Here is a 24,694-nt window from a genome sequence, read left to right on the forward strand (position 1 = left end):
TTGTCTTCCTAGCTACATGATGGCAACAAATTAGAAGCAAATGTAGTGTCATGGGTACCATTAACAGTCTCCCACATGAGTGTGGTTTCACTTTTAGAAAGAAAATGAGATAATTATTTTATTGTAAACTTTATTTGTGTTAAAGATAGAAAACAATATTTTTATTTGCAACTTAATTATGCAAGTTATTGCAATTTAAATGTTTACAGTAATTTAGTACATACTTAATATCTCTTTAGACATATATAAGGATGATTTACAAAATTTAACAATAATCAGAAAATGTTTTTCAAAAGGACTTTAATTTGTAGCTAGGTATAAAGCTCATAATTGCCAATATACTTATGAAGGGCATTAACCCGGTCATTAAATAAAAATAAGCATATCTGTAAAAAAGTACTACATAAGAAGGTGCATAGAAGCATGCACTTACACATACTTTCTGAAAGGATGTAAACTACTTTAGGGCACTGTCATCTCTTCAGATTTCCTTGATTAATGAATAGCAGGACTTGTGATGTCCAGATGCTACTGCAGAAAGATGACTAAGGCAACTACAGGCAAAAAGCATGTGTATGATGCACAAAAAGTATCCATTCCAAAAGGGAAGGTTTGTAATGAGAGCAGGATGACACTGGAAAGGCTTGGAGTGTCTTCAAACAAGTCAGAGATTATGCCACTGACAGGACCCGATAGTGCAGATCTCTTAAAATGCACACATTTCACTGCTATACTGTTGATAGGTAGCTATATAGTGTCTCTACTTTATAACAGCCAAAGAACTTTGGGATCCAATGACTTCTAGAACCTAGTGTAAAACAGATACATTCTAAATATGGAATGTTTAACACACCGTGGTCTTTTTTCTTTATAAATGAATCTTCCTATTTCTCCATGTTGTCATTTTTTTGTTTTTGTTTTTCGAGACACATTGTTATCATATTGCATAAGCTGAAATTTTATCAGTATAGAAAGGTTCTTCTGAGCGCAACTGGGTCTCCTTCAGTTCCCTTCTTTCATACTGTAGAGTGGGTCCACAAGTTTATTGTGCACATGCATTAAACCTTAAAGGAAGAAAAAAGCATAATTCTAGTTGTAATTTTGTTAATTTTGACTGTTTACATAAGAACAGATTTATAAGACAGAATATTTCATTCTTAGATGATTATAAGGTCTACCGAAACTAAGAACTACAATGTACACAGTATCAGTGTAGACGTGGAATGAGCAGATACTCTGGGAGTTCCAGTGCAGCCTCAGTGCTTGCCTTGCGGAGCACTGGAGAGGCAGGCTGGCAAAGTTGAATATGGCTGGTCAATACATTTGTCTAGAAATGGAGGTTTTGATTTTATGGCAGTGGCTCTAGTTGGTGACAATAAGGCACTCAGACTGTCATGATAAGATAGATGCCTTCCAAAGTACTACCCTATGCCATCTTTTGGGTGGAATGCATGTGGTAACATAGTTGCATCCATGTGTATGAGTCCCAATGTCAAGGGTCCCCCTTTACCACTGCACCTCATTGTTAGAGATTTCTCACTGATTACAGAGAGTAACTGGGAGTAACTCTGGCTGGTCAGCTTGTTCTGGAGATTGCTGTGTCTGACTCCCAGCCCTAGGTTAGATGGCACGCACCACCATGCTCTGCCTGTTAATGTAGAGACTGGGTGATCTGTACTTGGTTCCTCATGATTCTAAAGCAGACTTTCAACTGAGCCATGTCCCCAGCCTCTCTACTGACTTTGGAATGTGTAGCTACAAACCTGGTTGGTTACAAGCTTACCCATAGAATGTTTACCAAAACAACACAGACATATGTTTTAAATAATTTGGTATGGAAACTTAGACTTTAAATTTAAGTAGACTTTAATAACCATTTTATAATTAATATGTATGCTTTAGAGTGGAAATTTTCTAATGGGTATGTATGCTTGTAAATCATATATTAAAGCCTCTTTTCCAGATACACATCTTAAGTAGTATGTATCTTTTAAAAAGAAAAAAAAATAAGATCTTACAAGATTGGCTTTGACAGAATCAATGAGCTAAGTAAAATTTTATAGTTTGGAAAGCAAAGAAATCAGTTAAATTTTCCAGGCCATTAAAAACTCATAAAAGCTATAGGGAAGGGATTTAGTTTCCTCAGAAAATTGGGTATTGGACTTGGGAGAAAGGTGTGAGAAATGCGTATTCCCTGTTAAGAAGGCCTCAGAAAGCATTTTCCACCTAGAAAAGATCATATCTAGGGAACTAGCAAAGAGCTCTAGGAAGTGCTCCCGTAAGAGAAAAACCCTGGGGCATCTTCCAATCAGGGAAGGAAGAAGCATCCCATTGTGTGGAGCAACTGAAAATGAGAAGGCTGAGCAGAACATCAGCCACCACGAGGCCCAATAGACTGGGCATCCAAGGTAAAGGTACTCTCAAGTCAGGGATTGCCATGTAGTTTTTGTAGAGGATCATCTAGACCAGTGGTTCTCAATCTTCCTAATGCTGCAACTCTTTAATATAGTTCATGCTGTGGTGACCTTCAAACATAAAATTATTTTCATTGCTACTTCGTAAATACTACAGGAAAAAGGAAAAAGAAAATCAACACACAGACATCTAAAGCGACCCAAGTGATTTGCTACTTATTTTATACTGTGCTAAAGTGTGCCCACTGTAACATTAACTTTAGCACACTGAAATGGATGTGTCTGACATCAGGGAGCTTAGATGGAATAGTGGGTAAGAGATGGACGGATGAGGCAGAACTCCCAAATGTTACCAAAAGAAAAGAAAAACAAAACAAAACAACCCAAAGACCCAGAAAGGACACTACTGAGTTATTTGATCTTGTATATTCGATATGAAACTAAAATACATCATGAGATTTCAAAGAAAAATGTCATGAAAACCCTGAAAGGTTTTATCTGAGACGCTGTAGTTCTTGAAAATTATTTTGTTAGCATAATGCCAGTTTTCACCAGGCCCCACTGAGAGATTAAAGTCCACAGTTATAAAGGTTTATCATCCACTAGAAGTGCCTCATATGAATATTAAAATTCACTGCTCACCTTTAAAGTATTTCACAGTTTTAACTCTTAATTCTAGAGTGGCATCTTCATCGCATACAAAAATAGTGCGGGGATGTTGCTGGAAAGCGGAAACCGTCCACATGTGATTGACTCCTTCTTCCATGGCTTTGTACAGCGCGAAGGCCTTGTGCGCACCTGTTATGAGGATCATCACCTGCAGAATCGTGAGCACCACTTGTTAACAGTAGGAAGCTCTATAGCATGTAAGTGAGGACCAGAGGTATTATTAATGTATAAAACGCATGCCTGGGAAAGACCTTCCTGATTGGAAAAAAAAAAAGAGCTTATGTGTCTTCAATGAATAATATATAATATGGGCTAACACCCCAAATCTGCCTAGTGCAGCTAGACAATGTGTCCTCCGTTAGACAAGCAAGTGTCCTAACACAATAGACAAACAGAGACTTGAACAATAGCTAGAGGAACCTGAACTTCGTTTCACCCAATGGTATGATTATCTTTAATGTTGTTATGAACACAGGCTGCATTTAAGAATTCCAGATCTCCTGAAACACAAGGCTGCCTCTGAAGCACAGGAGTGAGATACTCTTGGAAATGACAGAAACTGCAAGTTCATGATTTTAAATTCCTAAGCATCAGAAAAATAATTCAAGGAGCATCCGAGTGTGTATCAGAAGGGACCTTACAATTTTTCAGCTATCAATTCCTTCAACAACTGAAAAAACCTATACTTACATAGTGTTGTAGTTTTTTAAATATATATTCTTTTTAATCAGCAGTAAGCATAAAACATAATGGGTTTTTATCATGACATTTTCATAAATACACATACTTAAATAATTTCCTTTTTTGTCTTCTTTCTGAGATAAGGTTTCTTTGTGTAGCCTTGGCTGTCCTAGAACTAGCTTCAATAGATATGGCTGGCCTTGAATTCGCAGAGATGAGTCTGCCTCTGCTCCCAAGTATTGAGATGAAGACATGCACCACAGCCACCTGCATCATTTCCACTCTTTTTTTTTTTTTAATTATTCACTTTACATCCCTCTCACTGGCCCCTACCTCTGGTTCATCCCACCCACAATTCTTCCCCCAACCCTGTTGTCCCCTTCTCTTCTGAGCTAGTGAGGGCACCCCTCTGGGAATCTCCACCCTTGCAATTTTAAGTCTCTGCATGGCTAGGCGCTTCCTCTCCCACTGAAGCCAGACAAGGCAGCCCCGTCCTTACCCATTCTTCCCCAACTGATCCCCTCCCTCCTCCTTAAAGCCTGATCATATGAGAATGTGAACTGCTTATCTTTCTGAGTTATTATTAAGTTTACTTATTTTTTCTCACTACAATTATTAAAAAACTGAAATGGTTATGGCTCTAAAATATTTCAAATAAAAATTTATATTCATGTATGTATGTTATGATTTGGCATTCCCTAGTGTAGGAAATGAAAATGAATGAATCAAAGTATCTTTATAAAAATATTTCAAATTAATTTTCATTGGGAAACTGAGCCTTAACTAATAGTCAATGAATCGCCTTAAAGCCATTTGCCCTCTGAAAGCAAAAATTAATTTATTTGATATAAGGCAAGCAAAAAATTGATTTCTACATTAATTCTCCTCGTTGAACATTATTACCCACAGTGTTACATAAGAATGAAATATCTGTTACAGAAATAACCAAAATGAAATGTGTAGGTGTGTACCACATGCACAAAGATGCACACTCCTGGCCGACTCCGGTCTTCTCTAGTGGTTCATTTTACTTGGAGCTCTGCTGCAGGAGTGGAAGTCCCTTAGGTCGTTAGTAGGCCAAAATCTCATAGGAACTCCTTAGAAGGCAGCTGAATCAAATGCTTCTTTTAAAAAGTATTAAATGGCCTTTTATTTATTTGTGTGTGTGTGTGTAGCCATTCGCATTCTCATTCTAACATGTGGGCCTCAGGGATTAAACTGTGGGAAACCAAGATAGCCAGTCCTCCTAATTGCAGTCAAAAGCACTTTAGGTTAATCCATCCCATGAGCTCCAAAACTATGTAGGTAGGGCATTATCTCTATACCCCTTTGCCACCTGCCCTTTCCTAAGACTATTCAAATGACAACAGAACCACAAGGTTACTGTGGTGGTTTGTATATGCTTGGCCCTGGGAATGGCATTATCAGGAGCTGTGGCCTTGTTGGAGTTAATGTGTCACTGTGTTGATGGGCTTTGAGACCCTCCTCCTAGCCATGTGAGAGCCAGTCTTCTGTTTGCCTTCTAAACAAGATATAGAACTCTCAGTTCCTCCAGCACCATGACCGCCTGGATGCTGCCATGCTTCCTGCCATGATGATAATGAACTGAACCTCAGAACCAGTAAGCCAGCCCTGATTAAATGTTGTTCTTTTTAAGAGTTGACTTGGTCATGGTGTCTGTTCACAGCAGTAAAATCTTATCTAAGACTGTAAGACTGTAGGAGCTCAAACTGCAAAGCATGAATAGGCAGATGAAGGAGCCCCTGAATGGAAGGCTCCTGGGGCCTGGGCTATAACTGAACACTTACATTTACTTGATTCTTAACAATGAGGATGGCAAAAGTTAGTGACTGAAAATTAAGCATTTTTATTGAAAACAAGATGACTCTAAAATATTAAGCACCATAATTATTCAACCTCAAAGAAAAATTATCAAAAAAACCATTTCTTACCTCCCTAGCATCCATCACTGTCCCCACACCAACAGTCAGAGCCATGGTTGGCACTTTTGATAAATCTCCATCAAAATATTTAGCATTTGCCAAAATGGTGTCCATTGCTAGCGTCTTTAATCTCGTTCTTGATACTAAACTGGATCCTGGTTCATTGAAAGCAATATGACCATCTGGACCTATTCCTTTCAAAAAACAGATATGCACACTCATATAAACATGAAATAAACAAGGTTTCAAACATATATCATATTTTCTCAAATTTCACCATAGGCAAAGAAATAACCACAGACATACTTACCTTATTTTAGAACTGAATTCATACTATTGGATTACAATGTTTGTGTCTGTATTTCATTTAGTACTTTCATATGTGCTGAATACACAGCATGGAATGACATGTATGTAGTCCTAGTGATAGCAGGGAAGCATCACATTTATATAGCACTACAGGCTTAGAAAGCATTTTCATAACAGATAGTATCTGGTAATTTTGTGGCTACTTTTTGGGAACACAAAAAGGAAGGGAAGTGAAAGCCTGAGCTGTTGCTGATATTCAGGGCTGCCGTTTAGTAAACACGGAGATACATTCAAATCTTAGCCTTCTGACTACTGTCTCCACCGCGGTCTGTGCATCCTCACTGTGCTTTGCCTCCCTTCCGTTTAGTCAGGTAATTAACTACGGTTCCCTTTTAGTTTAGTTTCCTCATGACATGATATAGAATTTGCATAAGACAATATGTGCATTTCAAGCTTTCTGATTTTTCTCTACAATCGAATACACACACACACACACAGACACACACACACACACACACACACACACAGACACACGTAAAACACAATCAAACAAACAAAATGCATAAAATTATACTTGGCTTTACTGGAAAACACAATCAAACAAACAAAATGCATAAAATTACACTTGGCTTTACTGGAATTCATGCAAGGTCTTTTCTGTTACACTTCATTTCCTTCGTCGTGCAAGAAGGGAATGCTGGCTATTACTGGCTGGATTGATTTCATGACACACAGGTAACAACTACAGTGACCTATACACACCAGCTATATTCTATGATGGCTTCTAAAATATAGAAACGAACATGGTATTTCTTATTTGAAGACAAAGGTAATTCCCTTCATAAAATCAAGAACCTTTTAAAATGTCTCCTAGTTACCAGACTTAGAGCAACTTCCATTAAAAACTAAACCCACCAATTCTCTAATTAAAATCTCTTACATGTATACTCCACATGTTTACATTAAGGAGACAACAGGTATATTTCACTAATACTTGCTGTATAGGTAAGTTTCTCAAGCCATAATAAAATATAGCAAGCTATAATCTAGTTTTGAAGGATTAAGAAAAACACAGTATGAAGCAACTGTTCTAAAACATAACCTATCAGTGATTAATGTGGGGATGTACATTTTTAATAAGGACTTACATATGGTTAATATTCAAGTGTTATTTCCATTCCTGAGTACAGACTTAGTTTCTAATATGTTTTGATTACACTTGAATGCATTTTTCAATATACTGTTTTACTCTTGGGTATACAAATGCAGTGTTTGTATACTGTCTTTATATGCACACAGAAGAAGGGTTAGAGCTAGAAACATAAAAACTTCAGAAAACTAATCAGAGGTCCCCTAACAACCTTATTGATGTTTTTAGTGGTGACCTAGGCCACAGAGAGCATATGGATGATCTGAGATTCGGTCAAGGGTACTATTAGAAGAGCACCACTACATCTGCTTTCTGCCACAACTGACAGAGACTGTGACTCCTGATCGATCATGCTTTATGTTCCACTAGCTCTGTGTCCTTCACATTTACATTACGGTCTCAGCATCATCTCAGGAACTCACTGGTGGGATTATGTTACACATCTTCCCTTTGTTCCTAGAGTTCTGCGGGTAGTTTGTAAACTTCCTTTGAGTAAGGCTTTGTGTGTCTAATTACTACTCAGTAGAAAACATTACACCCAAGAGACACTCAATAAGGCAGAGCTGAATGAATTAATGCATGATACTTCTCTTTGGTTGGCTCTACAGTTTCTCCCTGCTACACCTCTTCTGCTCCACTCCTCACTATAGGTTGCGGGGGTCAGGGAGTGAGGATCTCAAAGGTAATTCCTTATGTCCCTATCATACTGGGTGGGAGTGGCAAGAGAAAAGGACTCCAAGCTGGAGCAAGGGAAATCTCTCTAGAGCTGATCTTTACCTGATGCACAGAAACAAAGGAAACACAAACATGGAACTACATGACAGCTGCTGGCTAAAGGGCCGTTGCTTCTGAGAGCTGAGGCTCTCTGGTTCTTTCCAAACAATCAGTGCTTGATCCCTTCTCTAGATTTGGTGAACTATACCAGAATCATTTTAATGAACACACCACGAGTCCCCTTCTAGTTATCCAGCTCTTGCCAAAGGCTTCTTCAACAATTAAAAATGTATGAAAGTTTCCCCCAGCATTCTTTAAATTTTATATAAGATATCAAAATTTAAGTTATTACACTTAAGTTTCTTTATCTATACCTGACCGCTGGGTCCTCCTTAGATACCTAAGATGGACCTTACCTTTCTTAACATTTCTGCCATCAGAGGAAGAATGAAAGCTCGCTGAGTATTTGTTTCCCCTTTTCTCTTTTCTACCGAGGGAAAGGAACCCACACTCTAATTCCCTGGGTGAACAGCAGTGAATTTACATTCTTAGACTCTTCTAGTCCTAGGCCAATTCACAGTGGAGAGAAAACCAATACTGGCTTCAAGCCCAACCTACAGTCTCTATCCCAACTTTACCTTTAATAAAGCTGATATTTTGATCCCATTTGGCACAGTTCTTAGTGTTTTTATTAACCAAACCCTGGAACAAAAGAAGGGTAAGTGGTAAGATCCAGATACCAAGCCTCATCTTAAAAATTCCAAAGACAATAACCTACATCACGCAATGCAGAGTCAAGCGAGATTCTTTCATAAACAAGTACTTGTCCAACAACCATTACCCAGAGAGGAAGGCAGAGCATAAGCTAACTCCTCTCTCCATGCACAGAAATCACATTTTCTAGATGGGACAAATAAAATGTCAGGCCCTAGATCATCAGCCTCCAACAAAAATGCTAATGAAAGAGGGAGCACAAGGTCCCCAATGAAGGAGCTAGAGAAAGTACAGAAGGAGCTGAAGGGGTCGGAAGCCCCACAGGAGGAACATCAATATGAACTAAGCAGTACCCCCAGAGCTCCTTGGAACCACCAATCAAAGAAAACACATGGTGAAATTTGTGGCTCCAGCTGTTTATGTAGCAGAGGATGGCCTAGTTTGTCATCAATGGGAGAAGAGGCCCTTGGTCCTATGAAGGTTCTATGCCCCAGTGCAGTGGAATGCCAGGGCCAGGAATGGGAGTAGGTGGGGTGGTGAGCTGAGGGAGGGGATAGGGAATTTCAGAGGGGAAACTAGGAAAGAGGATAACATCTGAAATGTAAATAAAGTATCTAATATATAAGAATTTTCTTAAGAATGTTTTCTGTTTGGGGGGTAGTAAAGAAATTAACTATAGGAAGCTTAAGATAAAGGAGGTTAAAAAACAAAGCGTCAGTAATAGTCAATGAGAAGCAGATGTATAACTTGAGCTCCAGTTACTTGGGAGACATGCTGTCTGAGGACTCAGACCAAAAGCATAAGTGGAAAAAAAGAGAGACATGACTTAAAGCAATCGAAAATGATGAGTTTCTACAGAAAGACCGAGAGTTGCAGTCTCAGAAAACCTACTAGAGTCTGAATGCTTTCTAGACAAGAACATGAGAGTCTTAGCCATTCTCTTGCCCACTAAGTTAATTTTGCGTGCACTGAATCTATGAGGGATTTGTTGCATGGACCCTTCTGTAAAGTCAGAAGATTAACAGGAAACATAAATGTCTACAAACAAAAACATTTTTCAAACAACCATTTTAATCATTAATCTCTAACATACAGTGTGTGTTTTCACTATAACAGTAAATTGTTGAAATCATTTCTTGGAAAAATAAAACTAAGATAAACTGTTTACGAACAGTATAGTTCATTAATTTTATTTTGATATGGAAATTACAAAAGTCTGTCTATAGGTATTTCCAAGCATCTGCTGTTTGAGCCTTAATACTGGCAGGTAAAAAGGTAGTTGTTTCACCATGGAACCCTATCTACAAAGCTTGGTTATGAAAGTGCTCTACAGGATTACTAAAGTGAGATTAGCGAGATTTATTTAAAATGCATGACATTCTATTTAAAATAGAAATAGTAAACAAAAATTTTTGCTCAGACAAATAACAATTCCATCTGTGCAAGAAAATGAGCAGTGCTGGCTCTCTACGCATAAATAAAACTTTCTTCAGAGAAGAGTACAGTCACACTTGGTCATTTATAAAAATAAAATAAAAATAATTAGGTAAGAACCACAGGAAATTCACAGACAATGACATTAGTCTCTATGGCTCATGGGCGACAACACCAAGTGACCATGAGTCAGCTGTATGCTAGGCAACATTCTAAGGCATTTTAAACATGTTATAAAACACTGCATTTTCACTGTGAATCCTGGCTTACACATGATTTAGTTACACGGGAAACTTCAATAAACTGAACAGGCATCCACAGAGACAGAAGATGCAAACATAAGTCTTATTGTAAAACCCATTAGCATCCAACCACCTCAATCGTACTCAGCCACTTCAACCATGAATCCACCTCAGTATAACCCTAGAGCATACAGTTCTGGGAAACTGTCTCATGAATTAGATACAAAGTCTACACAGGTAGTTTAGACCACAAGTATATTCCTTAAATACTAAAGACAGATAAAATGGCTTTAATGTAATTGATTTATACTTTTCTGATGGCAACAACCTTCTCGTGATGTTTCATACTGGTACATTTATAAACACACATACATAGACATAAATACATCATTTTAATTTATAAGTGAAATTTGGTTAACCAAACATTCATTCTCTTTGGAATTTATTAAGGCACTCACAGAAATGAACTGGTCTAAAATCTGGTGACATACACACACACAAAAAAAGTCTTATGTCACTCATAACTGATTTGAATGATCTTAGCATAACTGGAGTAATCTGATAAAAATCCACCCATTTCTCATACATATTCAGCTCTGTTAAGGAGCCTGTGCTACAGCAAAATAACCAAAAACCCAGGACAATGACCTGAAAGAGGATTGGCAGGATGTGGTAAACCGCCAACCTTAAGAGGTAATCAGAATAGTTTAACAGGGATGGGGACCTACTTCTCAAGGCCTAATGTAAGCAATGTGTTAACTGTGACAATCTTAACTTCAGTTCTACCTTATCTGTACTTTTTTTAAATGAAAATAAAATAAAATTGGAATCCTTCTATTTCTGTAGTTAGATATTAGCAGTCATTAACAGGTGTTCCTTTGCATTATGACACTTTTGTTTGTTTGTTTGTTTGTTTGTTTAAAACACTCTTCAAATATTAGCAGACAAATGATTGATGCCAATGTCTTCTTACATACCTCCAACAAAAAGATCTATTCCTCCAGCTTCTTTGATTTTCTCCTCAAATGCATCACACTCTGCCTGCAGATCTGCAGCGTTCCCATCGAGGATGTGAGCATTGTTCGGATCTATATCGATATGCTTAAAGAAGTTATTCCACATATAAGAATGGTAACTTTCAGGGTGGTTTCTTGGAAGTCCTAAATAGGAAATTAATAATAAAAATGCAACTTTTCCAAAAAAGCTTTATAGTACATTAAATTTAAAAATGTTTGGCTTAATACATGCTTCATATATACATGTGCCACCTTAAATTTCTACACCAACAATGAATTTGTAAATGCAGATGAAAATGCTATTATCATTCTCATTTTATAGATGAGGACATGAAGCCAGAACTTCCCCCAAATCATACAGCTGATGCAGGTTTGCAGTGCAAATACTGGAAGTCTAGATCACTCTCTTAGTTATTACATCCTTCTAAAACACGAGCAAAAAAAAAACTGTCACCCTTTGAATAGCTTTTAATTTTTTTTTTTTTGACATTACAATACAATTACATCATTTCCCTTTCCTCCCTCCAGGACCTTCCGTGTACCTTGCTTGCTGCCCCACTCTTTTAAATTCTTGGCCTCGTATTTTTTAATTGTTGTTACATATGTGTGTGTGTGTGTGTGTGTGTGTGTACATTTACATATTCCTAAATATACAACCAACCACAGCATATTTTGTCCGTATATAATGTTACTTGTATGTATCTGGCTTGTGAGGGCTGGCCATCTGGTACTGCATAACCAACTGGTGTAGCATTCCTTAGTTCATGTGGTTCTGTGTGCCGCATTGAGGCCCTTGAGATTTCACTTCCCACATTAGCATGTATATCCATGACAACTTTGTTAAAGCCATGTTTAGGCAGGCGGAGGTGAAACTTCATGGGTGGAAGCCACACCCATAATGTATATATTTTTAAAGAATTAACTGCTGGACACATTACTCTTGTATGCACCTAGTTATTTGGCTGTAACTTATATAGACACTGAAAAATTATTCTGCTATTTACGCTTTAGTAAAGAATTTCTAAAAATCATAGATCCTTTCAGTTAAGCAAGTTTAACAGAATTCACAAGTTTTGTGGGTGGTAACACAAATAACACTTAATTTGACGGAAAAAAAAAGAGGCTATATGAACTACCTGTACATATGTTATCACTTAGTTCTTTATAATTTTAATTATCCCCCATGGAAAGGGCAAACCAGCAATAGGGGAGGACAGGGAAAAAGAAAAGAGGAAAAAGGAGGGGGAGAGAGAATGGCTATTGTGGGGACTTGTGACGGAGGGATGTGCAAAGCCACATCGTAGGTAAGAGGCAGAATGAATGCCTAGCTCCAAGTTGTATATCCCGCTACACAGTGCTGTAATCAATTTCACCACAGACCAGTACACAAAGGGTCTCAAAATTCTAGCCATACATGATATTCAACATGTAATATATATATATATTAGAATATATCTTACCGACATATTCATCCATGTTAAAAGTCTTCACATATTTAAATGAAAGGTTTCCACTCTTGTGGTATTCTATTAGCTTTTTATAACATCCTAAAGGTGTACTCCCTAAAAAAGACAAAGTCACCAATTTTTAAAATTACTTGAAAATCTACTTAAATATAGTTATAATTAAATTTTTATGTGTAACGGTCTACATTACAAAATAGGCAAGCAACTTAAATGCAGACAATGTTCATGAGAGATTGAGGCAGCTTCTTTCCATGATGCCTAGAGATTTCATTAAGCCACAATTTGTTAGTAAAGCTGGAAGCCGATCAACATAAATGCAAGTTGTAAAGGTATTCTGCACTGTTCTCAGTATTTTCAATTGCTTTTGCAAACTATAAAACTAAAATCTTTAAACACTTGATGAAAGCAGTCGAGTTGTATCGCGAATGATACAAGCTAAAACAGGAGGGGGTCTCTGTGGCTCAGGCTTCTGGTTTTTGTTTCTCACTTATCTTCGACGACATGTTTCCCTTAAAAGGCTTAGGTGAGAAAGAAAAGTGTTACACCTTTAAAACCAAAAGGACTGCTAGGAGATCCTCAGAGGAAACATGCCCCGCTTTATGCAGTCATTATTATATTTTATATGTTTTATAACATTATTTGATCAATTTAGCAAACAGGGTTTTGTTTTTATTTCTTCATGATATGACACAATAGAGATAAGTTTATCAGCTTATGGGTCCCCTCCCCCTTTTGTTTATTAAATTTGTTTTGTAGTTTTCATTATAACCACAAGAAAAAACGGTACCTTTAGTAGCATGTGACCTGACCTTTTCAACCTGGATGGAATGGACTTCTGATCAACTCATTATCACGAAACAAAAACAGCACAGAAATATTTTTCTGGAGTAGTAGTTAGAGTGAGGCAGTATTTAGCCGTCTGCTAGATTAAAAAAACAGTCTCTGGCCGAAACAACACAGGGAGAGGAGGGTTTCAGAAGTGGTAGACTGTCTCCCCTCAGTTAAGTACACAGAATAACAAGTGGCTAAGAATAATAAACACCTCATAGGTGCAGAAAAGAGATGATTTGTGAGTTTCAAAGCAAAGCATATGTTAGCTTACAAGTTACTTATAAGTTATGGATAAACAGGTGGGTAAAATGCTTCTCTCTTTCTATGTCTAGAAGCACAGGACTCTTCCTCTGTTAGAAAGCCAGGAGGCACTCAAGGCCATCTGCAGTTTCTTCCACTGTAAAGTGGCCACAACGGTAGAAAACCTTAGAGAATTCTAGGGTATGGCAATGAAGCAAAAAGACTACAATTTTATTGCCAAAAGAATGATTTAAGACATCATTTCATTGAAGTCATGAAGGGCTGAAACCCTGACGACCATAAAGTGATTTGTAAGGCAGGCAAAAGATGGAGAAAAAAGGCTCACAGATAACATCTATGTGCCCAGCACGTAGCTATATGCTATGAAGGTGTTTCCACACATCCCCTTACATAAATCTCAAATCCTGCAAAACTGGCAGGTTTATTTCTTATTGGAAATATAAGAACCAGGTTGAAAAGATGAATGAATTTACTAAATGCCAAATGGCAATGAAGCCAGGGATGCAAAATCAGGTGTGTTAGTTAAGAAAAAGCATACACAGATATAACAGGGCAGTAACATGGTAAAACGAAAGTAAGCCGGAGGTTCAGGCATAACCTCTGAACCACAAGCAGCCCAAATCAGGGCAAGGGAGTGTTGAGAGTAAGGTTCCCAGGCAGGTCACAATATGCAGGTTTAAAAAAAAAAATCACTTAAAATTACACACATGACCCAGAAATCACGCTTGGCGGGAGAATGACTAAGTTACGTACAGAACATTGTTTTTAACCTCAAACTGCATGTTCCAGTTTCGAAAGCAGAAGAAACAATCAACAAAGAGCATGGAATAAAATGCCAGCAAGGGTTTCTCAAGTCCTTGGCAGGTCAACACTTGTAAATGTAAATACATAAGGTACGCATCTAGCACTCACTGCTAACAGGCAGTACTTTGAAGTCTCTCTCCCCTCACCTACACTATTATTTCTGTGTCAAAACTGAGACATCATGATTCACATAGGCAGCCTGAGAATAAGCCATCGTGTGCAAACAGAGGCAGAGGCTTGCTGAGCCATCAAGGCCTACATGAGGGTGCTGATGCGAACTGCTCTGTCAGTACGCCTAGGTAACAGCGATATCCCTTTGTCTTCTCCCCAGGACCTTCTGTCCTAGGCAAAAAAGTGAGAGAACAAAACAGACAACCAAATTCTGTTCCAGATAAACGTAATTCCTAAAAAAAATCACCTAAGTAAAATGAATCATGGCGACAGGTCTTATATATTTAGAATGTCCACGGGGAGGATCAGGAGAAAATTGTCTATTTAAATAAAACACTCATGGGAGCTTGAAGTTACATAGCATTCACTGCATTCAAAAGATATACACACACACACACACACACACACACACTGCAAACACACTGTTTTAGCTGAGCTTCAAAACAGTATTTAAGCTATTATCATTATGACTATGTTATCTTCTGTGCATGGAAGGAATCCAAAGCTCAAGGTACGTAGGATGAATACACTGCAGCCATTAACACTCAGTTCTGAGTCTCAGTCTCTCCAAACCTATCCATATAAAAGTACCCCGTGGTCAAGTGATTGTGTTAAAAAGGCAATGCTGAGAAGTAAAGCCGACACATGTAATTGGCATGGGAGTTTATTTCTGTGATAAAGCAACAAGGGCTTTTACAGTTTTCACTTGAAATACTTCTATCACAGAAGGATAAAAATTAAAAGCCTGAGAAGAGCTCGTAATAAAGGTAACGTGGAGTCAAAAAAATAGCAATGCGAAACTGAGTCATCACCTGTTAGTCATAAACGAGCAAAGCTGTAAGAAATCAGGACTGATGAAGGCGGTGTTCTAGAAACTCAAGAGTACTAGAAAAGGGTGCAGAAATATCACCATCATCATTTAAGGCAGGATCCTTCTTGAGACTGCAATTTTTGGAGTAGAAGGTAAAATAGAATTTTAACAAATAGAATCCATATGTAGATAGTGCAGCAGACTGCATATACTTCTGGCTTTATATACTAATATGTTCAGAGCTATAGAAATTAAAAGCAGTTTACGAAGAAAAACCCTATTTCTTCCACAATTGTACATAATGTGAGTATATAAAAATAAAAAGTATGGTTTATACCTGTTGGTAAGCCCAGGGAAAAGTACCTGTCCTGTCCGGGTTTGAATTTTATGATACGATTGCAGATGTACTTGGCTGCCCATTCGCTAGCCAAGTCATAGTTATCAAGAATTACAAGCCTCATTATGGGTGATGCACAGCTCTCGGTCCAAGAGGTTGAAACCTGTGGAAATTCATAGAGTACTTTAGACATTGTTCAGACACACAGTGTATGATATGTTGATTTTAAAAAAGAGCAATACTTAAGGAGGGCATACACACATAAAATACAATGCATACCTGAAACAGTAAGGAATAGCGCTCTGTTTTGTCAAATAGGCACTGAGCTTTTGGCATTGAGTTAGGTCATTTAGATGCATATATTAATCTACAACAATCTTGTGAAGAGAACATGGACTCACATGACAAATGACACAACAGGATTCAAATCCAAATGAAGCCATCACACTACACTATATACAAGTATATTATATTCTTTTATCAAAGCAGCCATCCCTGAACAAAACCAAAACAACAACAAAAAAAAAACCCCATCATTTCTTAACTACAAGTTCAGTACTATAAGGCTTTAGTGCCTTTAAATTACTTACCAAAATCCAGAATTGCTGCTAAAAATACCATAATGATCAAATTTCTGTTCTGTGAAACATGTTTAAGTCCCACCAGAAATAATTTTCAGCATCATTCTTTATATACCATTGAGATAGTGAATGTGCACGCACATAAGCACCGCACGCAAACACACACAAGCAAACACAATGCAGAGAAAGGATTTTATAAGATCATACTTGACTGAAAGTGCTGGCCTCTTGGAAGAGAAATTCTTCACAAAAATGCAAATTTAGGACCGAAGTGCTCTTTTACTTAAAAAAAAAAATATTACTAAGAAACATATATTCTATGTGCAATAAGCACAAGTCTCAGGTTTAAATTTCTTTTTTCACGTTTAAATATGTCACTTACCAACACTGACCCTTCAATGACATGGTGGCTTCAGAATTCCTGTTCAGTAACAAGGCACTTTACACAGAATACTAAATCAAATTGTTTAAGCCAACAGGAACAGAACGTCTAATAACCATTACATGGAAACTAAATGATATTCTTAAGAACAGGACTTAGAATTCTAAAACAACAAAAAAGTATGATCACTATAATCTAGAATTCTGGGAAAATAATAAGAGATGAGCAGCGTTTATAGAAAAGTCACAGAGTTTTTAAAACTCAACCTAACAAAGGAACTCTGTCTCTATCAATAATCTATTAATATATCTATCAATAATCTCTACCAATAATTTATGTCTCTATCAATAATCTAACATCAAAAATAACTTCAGAGTTATATCCAAAACTCCTAAACAACGGCTGGCTCTCACAGATATGTACTTCTAATATGATTATTCAACAAACAACCAGAAGAAAAAGAAAAAAAAAACCAGTAAGGACGAGAAAAAGAACTTCCCAGCGCTCCGGTATATCTCAGTTTTTCACACGTGCCAGGGCTCACTCCGTGTTAAACACTAAACGAGGCTCCACAGGCACACATTTAATGAGTTGACCCTGTTGCTTTACAGTATTCGATTAACTTAATACTTTCTGAATTTCTGGTTATTCCCCACTTTCCAGGTAGAAACTGCAACCCAAATACTGCAGAAGTTACAAAGCTATTACGTTTTGGAGGGAACTGGACTTAAAACACATTTCAAATGTTTTATCCATATGGAATCATTAATAATAACTTGTAAAAGACTCTGGGCCCCTCTCTCCTTGGCTCCAATAGATCTCAAAAGGAGTCAGAGAACCAGTTAGGTATCACAGTGTATTCATGCACTTGAGCTAAAATGAGAAACGCCTCAAGGAAGCAACCAAAGCTCAGGCAAGTTGTTTGGTTTTTACTCTTAAGGGAGTACTCTTAAGGGAGTTCACCTCCAAAATTTCTCAGTGAACCCCCCTCACTTAGTATAAAGTATATTTATTCAGATGTCGAATGCGCTCCTTTTCCTTGTTTTACAGTCATCAGAAACCTAAACTGTGGATGCTTTCTGATTCGGCATCGTGGCCAGGTAGCATTTAAACAAACAAACAAAAGCTAATTTGTCTTTAAGTGCTTACTGCAGGTGCTGATTCATTTGGGCAGGGCACCCCAGGGAAACTGGCTGAACCCAAGTCCCTGAACTCTATGGGGAGATAACTTCTACACTGAGGAACTTTCACAGCTTTGGGCAGCCCAACAATCCACGCACAGGGTGTGCTGAGCTGCAGTGTTGAGCTTCTGCAACCCCCTCCCCAGAGCTGATGTGTGATGCCCCAGCGCTGCAAACATCCAGGCTGCCTGCGCTGGGCCAGGACTGCTCTACCCTAAGCAGCCCGCGGCAGAGTGAGGAAAGGGGGCGGACCGGCGCTGGAAACCTCCGGTGGCCCGGCTGAGGCCGATTGCACACCGGGCTCAGGGGCGTCAGGCAGGGGCGCCCAAGCCCTGCTAGACTTCGCTCTGGGCCCGGGAATCTGCGACAACGAGCCGCGTCCAAGCCCCGCATCGGAGCTGTGTCCCCCTAAACTCACCGGCGGACCTACAGCCTCATCCAACGACCGAAGAGCCGGAGCTAACACACCCAGCAACCCGCCAGCGACTCCAGCCGGTGGGGACTGAGGAAGCCTGAGAACCCGGATGCAAACACAAACACAGGAAGGGACTCAGGAGGACGCTGCGCATGCGTACTGCCAAAGGTTGGGCAGGGGAGAGTGGAGCTCTATCACCTGTGGCTTTTCCACCTAAGGGATGTGCTGGGCAGTCTACAGTCCTTGGGTCATTCACCTGTCACCTCTCTCTTTCGTTAAGTCCTTCAGAAGCTGAATTGTAGTGGACTCCTTGTAGGATTGTAATGAATGATATATGACATATTCGATCACTTCACCCCAGATGTTTACTAGTCACACTTCTCAACTTCATAAACTAGCTCTCAAAAGGAATAAGAAAAGTTTATTCTGGAGCCAAGCAGGGATGCCTATGGTTAGAGAACTAGATTCCAGTTAGCCCAAATACTCTCTTCCAAAGCGGCAATCGTTTCACGGAGCATTTTTAGTAACAGAACAAAGGCAAAATCATAACTCAACATGCTTTTCAAAGGCACTGAAGCATCAGATAGAAAGCTCCAACAAAAGGGAAAAATCCGTGTTATATACCTCAGTTGTTGCCTGATGGTGTCTCTGACGTCTAAGTTTCTATTTGTTCCAAGAGCGTGTCCCTACTAGGTTACACACACAAAGTAGGTAATAAGTGGTCATATAAAGCATTGAAACACCCCAAGATAATTTGTCTCTGGACCTGCAGCATTTCAAACACAGAGTATGTTATAATCCCCTCTGATGGTTTAAGATAGGTGCAGTGTTACTTTGCAAGCACAGTAACTGTTCATTGAAATCCTAAGAACACTATCAAAATCAAGTTTGCAGAGAGGAAAACGTGAAACCCAGGACGGTCTCAGAAAGTGGAACATAGATTATAGCATTGTGTAGTTTGTACTGAATAATTCTAAGGGGGTAGAGGAAGGTGACATAAACTCTGAACGTGTGTCACAGTTTTTGTAAAGGTCAAAAAAACTAAGTAAGCAGCAGTCACTAATAGCCAATCTCTAGACTGAGGTTGGGGACCACTATGGAAGAGTTAGGGGAAGGACTGAAGGAGCTGAAGGGGATTGCAACCCCATAAGAAGAACAACAGAGCTCCCGGAGACTAAGCCACCAACCAAAGAGCATGCATGGGCTGGTCTGTGGCCCCAGCTACATATGTAGCAGAGGACTGCCTTGTCTGGCCTCCGTGGAAGGGGATGGGCTTGGTCCTGTAGAGAATTGATGCCCCAGAGAAGGGGGATGCTAGAGAGGTGTGGTGGGAGTGGGTGTGTGGGTGGGATACTATCCTCTTAGAGACAAAGGAGAGGAGTGATAGCATTGGGGGTCTTGTGGAGGGGGGACTGGAAGGGGGGGGTCAACACTTGGAATGTGAATAAATAAAATAATTAATAAAAAACAAAACAACAACAAAACTGTTGTACCCAGTGAGAAGCTGATTCAGAATCCTGTTTCCCTAGACACAACAAAATTAAGATAAATATAGTGTGCTATTTACTCAGACTTCTAAACTGGGGTACCCTCATTGTAAATCTAGACTGGGTCAAATAGCAGACTTGGTAAATCCTTCAGGCAAATCAAAAGGTTCTGATATTAGTTATGAAGTCTCATAGAACAGCTAATACTTTGAAAGGGAAGAATGTTTCTTAAGATCATCGATTTAAGCTAATTTTAAAAATCAGTTGTTACCTTTTCTTAGTACTATCAGCTTCAATCAAAAGAGTTTTTATTGTGCATTATTGCAATTTTTTTTTCTTTTTGGTTTTTGGAGACAGGGTTTCTCTGTATAGCCCTGGCTGTCCTGGAACTCACTTTGCAGACCAGGCTGGCCTCGAACTCAGAAATCTGCCTGCCTCTGCCTCCCAGTGCTGGGATTAAAGGCATGTGCCACTTGGTACATGAATAACACTTTAAAATCATATTTTTTCTTCACTGTTTTTACCTGAGTGTTTTGAACATTCTAACATAAAGCTAGTTTCATCCATGCTGTAAATACTGATGATGGATAGATCAGATGTCTCTGTCTTGATTGTAAAATGATATGCCCTAGCTTCTGCTTTCTCAAATTTGCAACCCAACCACAATCTTCTTTGCTGTTCAAAGCAAAAATTTTCATACTAGACAGAGAAATGAGTTTTGGACAAGGGCAAGGGCATGGAAAGTTGAGTCATGATCTATTCATTTGATATTGCAGGAGAGCAGTTGGATGCTGATAAATACTGATTGAGCCCCAACAAGAGTAGAGCATATGAAAGCCCTGTCATCAGTGAAGGCAAAGACTTACAGAAATACAGGCATAAGTCACCACCAGCACCTCATTAACTAGGACATCATGACACTCAAAGTAATCCTGGTCAAGACACTTCATTTTTCACCTCTTTGTGGTTGGAGAGAAACTTTACATAAAAAAGATGTGTCTCCTCCAAATAAAGTCTTGAGAACATGACAAAAAAGTAAAAGTGTTCTAAGGATTGAGTTTTAGGTATAAGAGTTTGGTTGAGTAGTTTTAACAGGTTATGTTCATAGAGAGTGACAACATTCCAGCAGCACAGGGATAGTCTAGTGTAGGTGTCTATGGATGTGGCAGAAAAAAAATGAGGTCAGACCCTATCTTCCTCAGAAGATGTTAGATTTCCAGAAGTTATCTGGTTCAGAAGCCTGTGGCAGAGCCAAAAGTATGTTTCAGTCAATATTCATCATGACAGAAGAAGCTGTCTCCTCAGATACCAATAGGAATACATACTGACAAGGAAAATAACACAGAACAAGATTCTATTCCATTATAGCTGATATCAGAGGAAAGAGAATGAACCCAGAGCAGATGCATTGACATATTCAACACAATCTTAGTAGAAGGTATTTGGAGTTCACAGAATTTACAGTGTAGAAATGTGTAGTCTAGTAGATCACCAAAACAATTTAATTAATCAGAAGGTAATTTATTTAAGTGCCATGCTTTTATAGAATTATGTGGCAGTGTTCTAAGATTGAAACATTCTTCAGGCAGCTCCTTAAGAAATTTAACAGCTTAAAACAGCACCAGGAAGTTCCTGAAACTGACCAAATTCACCAAGCCCCTCCCTCTCAAGAATAAATGTTAAAGACCACTGAGAGTCTCTCTCAGACAAACCCAATGCAAAGAAGACTTTCAGAGGAGCAGAGCAGAATAGACTCTGAGAAAAGACCAGAAGCCTGAAAGAGGCAGGAACCAGTCAAGCTGCCTTGAATATATTTAGAACAACAGAGTCACTTGGAAAGGCCACTCTTCAGTCTGTTGAGCAGCCTGCAGTCTGTGTAAACTTCTCCAGCTTCCCAGCAGTTTTGATCTGTCCTCCAGGGTGTGGTTGCCTTTGAGTCATTTCTGCTCCTGTAAATTACCCCTCCCCCATATTCCTGTAACTAACACCAATATAACTCATTAGTTTCCCAAGTTGTACATTGATGGACTTGTACTTTAGTTCCATGGGCTTTCTATCTCCCATGAATAGATTGTTTTGAGTCTTCCTAGGAGAATTCTTGTCACTCAGCATATAGGAATAAAACTTCAGTCATTGATCATGATATGTGGTTGTTTTGATCCAAGTTTTCCTAAAGACTCTTGAGGTCTGAGCATCATTTTTCTGTCATCATTGGCTTTTCCTACATCTACTTTGAAGAACTATCTGCTCAAATCTCACATGACTTTAAAAATTACAGCATTTTCTTTATTTTGGTGATTGTTAGAGTGTTTTGGTTTTTAAGACAGGGTCTTACTATGTATTCCTGGATGGTTTGAATCCACTTTATAGAACAGGCTGGCTTCAAACTCACAGATGTACTTCTCCCTTCCAAGTGCTGAGATTGTAAGTTCATGCCACCACACTGCACCACACCAGTGGGTTTTTGTTTTTGTTTGTTTGTTTGTTTTAAAAATACACCACCATTGCTAGATCCTTATCAGATACTGAATATATGTGAATATTGTTTCTCACTCCACAATGCCTTTTCACCTTCCGGGTATTGCAATATGCAGCAGAAAGCAGGTTAAATTAGATGGAATAAAATTTATCTTTCTTTTTTCATTGTCTGGTGATCTCGGTATGCTGCCTAAGAAGATTAACTAATGCATGTGTATGGAGATTTACGTTTGTCTTTCATTCTAAAGGTGATAGTTTGAGCTATTTATGTTCAGATCTTTGAGCTAATTGCTAAATATATTATGTGACAAGGGTACAACTCCCTTCATCCTTTTATGTTCTTCGCTGTTTTATGCTTAGTTGCACACATACATTGAGAAGCCAATTCTTTCTCCATTAAATGGTCTTGATATGCTGCTTGAAAAAATCTCTTTGTCATAGATGCAGGGACTCACAATGCTGTTTTATTGAGCTGTGTGTGTCTGTCTTTATGTTAGAATGACAATATGTTGTTTATGATAGTTTCCTAGTAAAGATTAAAATATGGAAATGTGAGTCTTCCATGTTTGTTCTTTCTGAAGATTGTTTTGACTAGACTATTTGGGAGGACTTGTATTTCCATATGTATTTCAGGAGCAGCTGTGAGCTTTTCTGTAAAAAAAAAAAATGTCATAGGGATTTTACAGCAATTGCTTTGAACGTGCAGATCAATATAGAAAGCAGTGCCATCCCAGTGTGCTGCCCGTCTTTATGGCTTACATATGCAGTCTCTCTCTAGCTGGTGGAACTGTCTGGTGAGGTTCTGGAAGCTTAGGAGGTTGGATTTCACTAGGTGAAGTATGTCTCCGGGGCAGTTCCTTAGGTGTATTTTTGTCTCTTTCTCATTTCTGTCCCTCTTCTTGTCCGTAATGACATGAGCAGCCTTGCTACACCTTCCTGGACATCGTGATATCAGCAATCATGAACCAAAAACAACCATTTGTTGCTTTGTTTATCCTCTCAGATATCTTGGTCCTGGCAATTGAAAAAAAATAGCTAACACATCCTAAACCATGAACACAAGACCTAGTGTTTTGTGTATGAGTGTGTATATGTATATGTGGATATAGATTCCTTTTAGAAATTTTCATATGTAGAGGATGACATCTTCAAATTTCTGTCTTATCTATCATCTATCTGTTCTCTCTCTCTCTCTCTCTCTGTGTGTGTGTGAGAGAGAGAGAGAGAGAGAGAAAGAGAGAATGTCTCTGTGTGTAAATTTTCTTCTCAACTGAATAATATTTATTTTTTCCTCCCTTACTTATTGTTCCAAGGCATTCATGATCATGTTAGATAATAATGAGAGGAACAGACGTTATTTGGTTCCTCGACTTGAAAGTAAGCTCTCAGCTGGGTGTTGGTGGCCCATGCCTTTAATCCCAGCACTTGGGAGGCAGAGGCAGGCAGATTTCTGAGTTTCGAGGCCAGTCTGGTCTACAAAGTGAGTTCCAGGACAGCCAGGGCTATACAGAGAAACCCTGTCTCAACCCTCCTCCCCCCCAAAAAAAAAAAAAACGCTCAGCCTTTCGCAGATTAGTATGATGTTATTTGTGAACCACCCATGACTATATCCACTTGAGAAGCTAACACTCAAGTCTTAGTTTTTCACATGCTCCTCTCCTGAAGGAGTTCTGGCATTTGCTTGGTGCATTTCCTAGGTCTATTTAATCAACTATATGATCTTTAGTTCTGTTTTATAAAATGTAGTTTAGATTAATTGTATACTTGGGGTAAATCCTGTTTGGCAATTAAGAGCTTTTTAAATATGAAGTGAATTTATTATTTATGAAGAATATTTTGTAATTATGCTTATGATTATTAACATATTCTAATTGTGCTGTATTTGGCTTGCTGTACATCTTAGTGGTATTGGTTTTATAGAATTAGTTAATAAGAATATTCTCCTCTTCAATATTACTTTTGAAAAAGAATTTGAAAGGGACTGTACTTGATTCTTTGTAAAATATACTCATTTTTTGTAACTTTTGGATGACTAGCTAAATCTCTGTATTACTTTATGTTACTTAGGTTTTACAACATGCAAATTTCCAAGGTCTTGGTGAGTTTTGTTATGGCAATTCTTGGTTGTCATATTGACTATATCTGAATGAACTACAATCCAGAAAAGAGGGTGATCCTGTGGTCAGGATCTGGAGGAGGGAAG

At 38.5% G+C, this 24,694-nt stretch overlaps 1 protein-coding gene across 4 annotated transcripts; it reads right to left on the bottom strand.

Moving 5' to 3' along the window:
- Nucleotides 1-113: 113 nt before the first annotated feature.
- Gnpda2 (glucosamine-6-phosphate deaminase 2) lies at nt 114-18,620 on the bottom strand. Of its 4 annotated transcripts, none has more exons than XM_021162376.2 (7): nt 18,530-18,620; nt 15,968-16,130; nt 12,747-12,848; nt 11,248-11,430; nt 5,717-5,895; nt 3,057-3,231; nt 114-1,064 (listed from the first exon to the last, which is right to left on the bottom strand). In XM_021162376.2, the coding sequence occupies exons 2-7, from the start codon at nt 16,089-16,091 to the stop codon at nt 1,003-1,005; spliced, it is 825 nt and encodes a 274-aa protein (XP_021018035.1). In that variant the 5' UTR covers nt 16,092-16,130; nt 18,530-18,620; the 3' UTR covers nt 114-1,002. The 4 variants fall into 4 exon arrangements, with proteins under 4 accessions (XP_021018035.1, XP_021018033.1, XP_021018034.1 ...); XM_021162374.2 differs by having other exon boundaries at nt 5,717-5,901; XM_021162375.2 differs by lacking the exon at nt 18,530-18,620 and adding an exon at nt 16,931-18,503 and having other exon boundaries at nt 5,717-5,901.
- Between the last annotated feature and the right edge of the window lie 6,074 nt (nt 18,621-24,694).

This window comes from Mus caroli, chromosome 5 (genome assembly GCF_900094665.2).
Source record: "Mus caroli chromosome 5, CAROLI_EIJ_v1.1, whole genome shotgun sequence".
Classification (NCBI taxonomy): domain Eukaryota; kingdom Metazoa; phylum Chordata; class Mammalia; order Rodentia; family Muridae; genus Mus; species Mus caroli.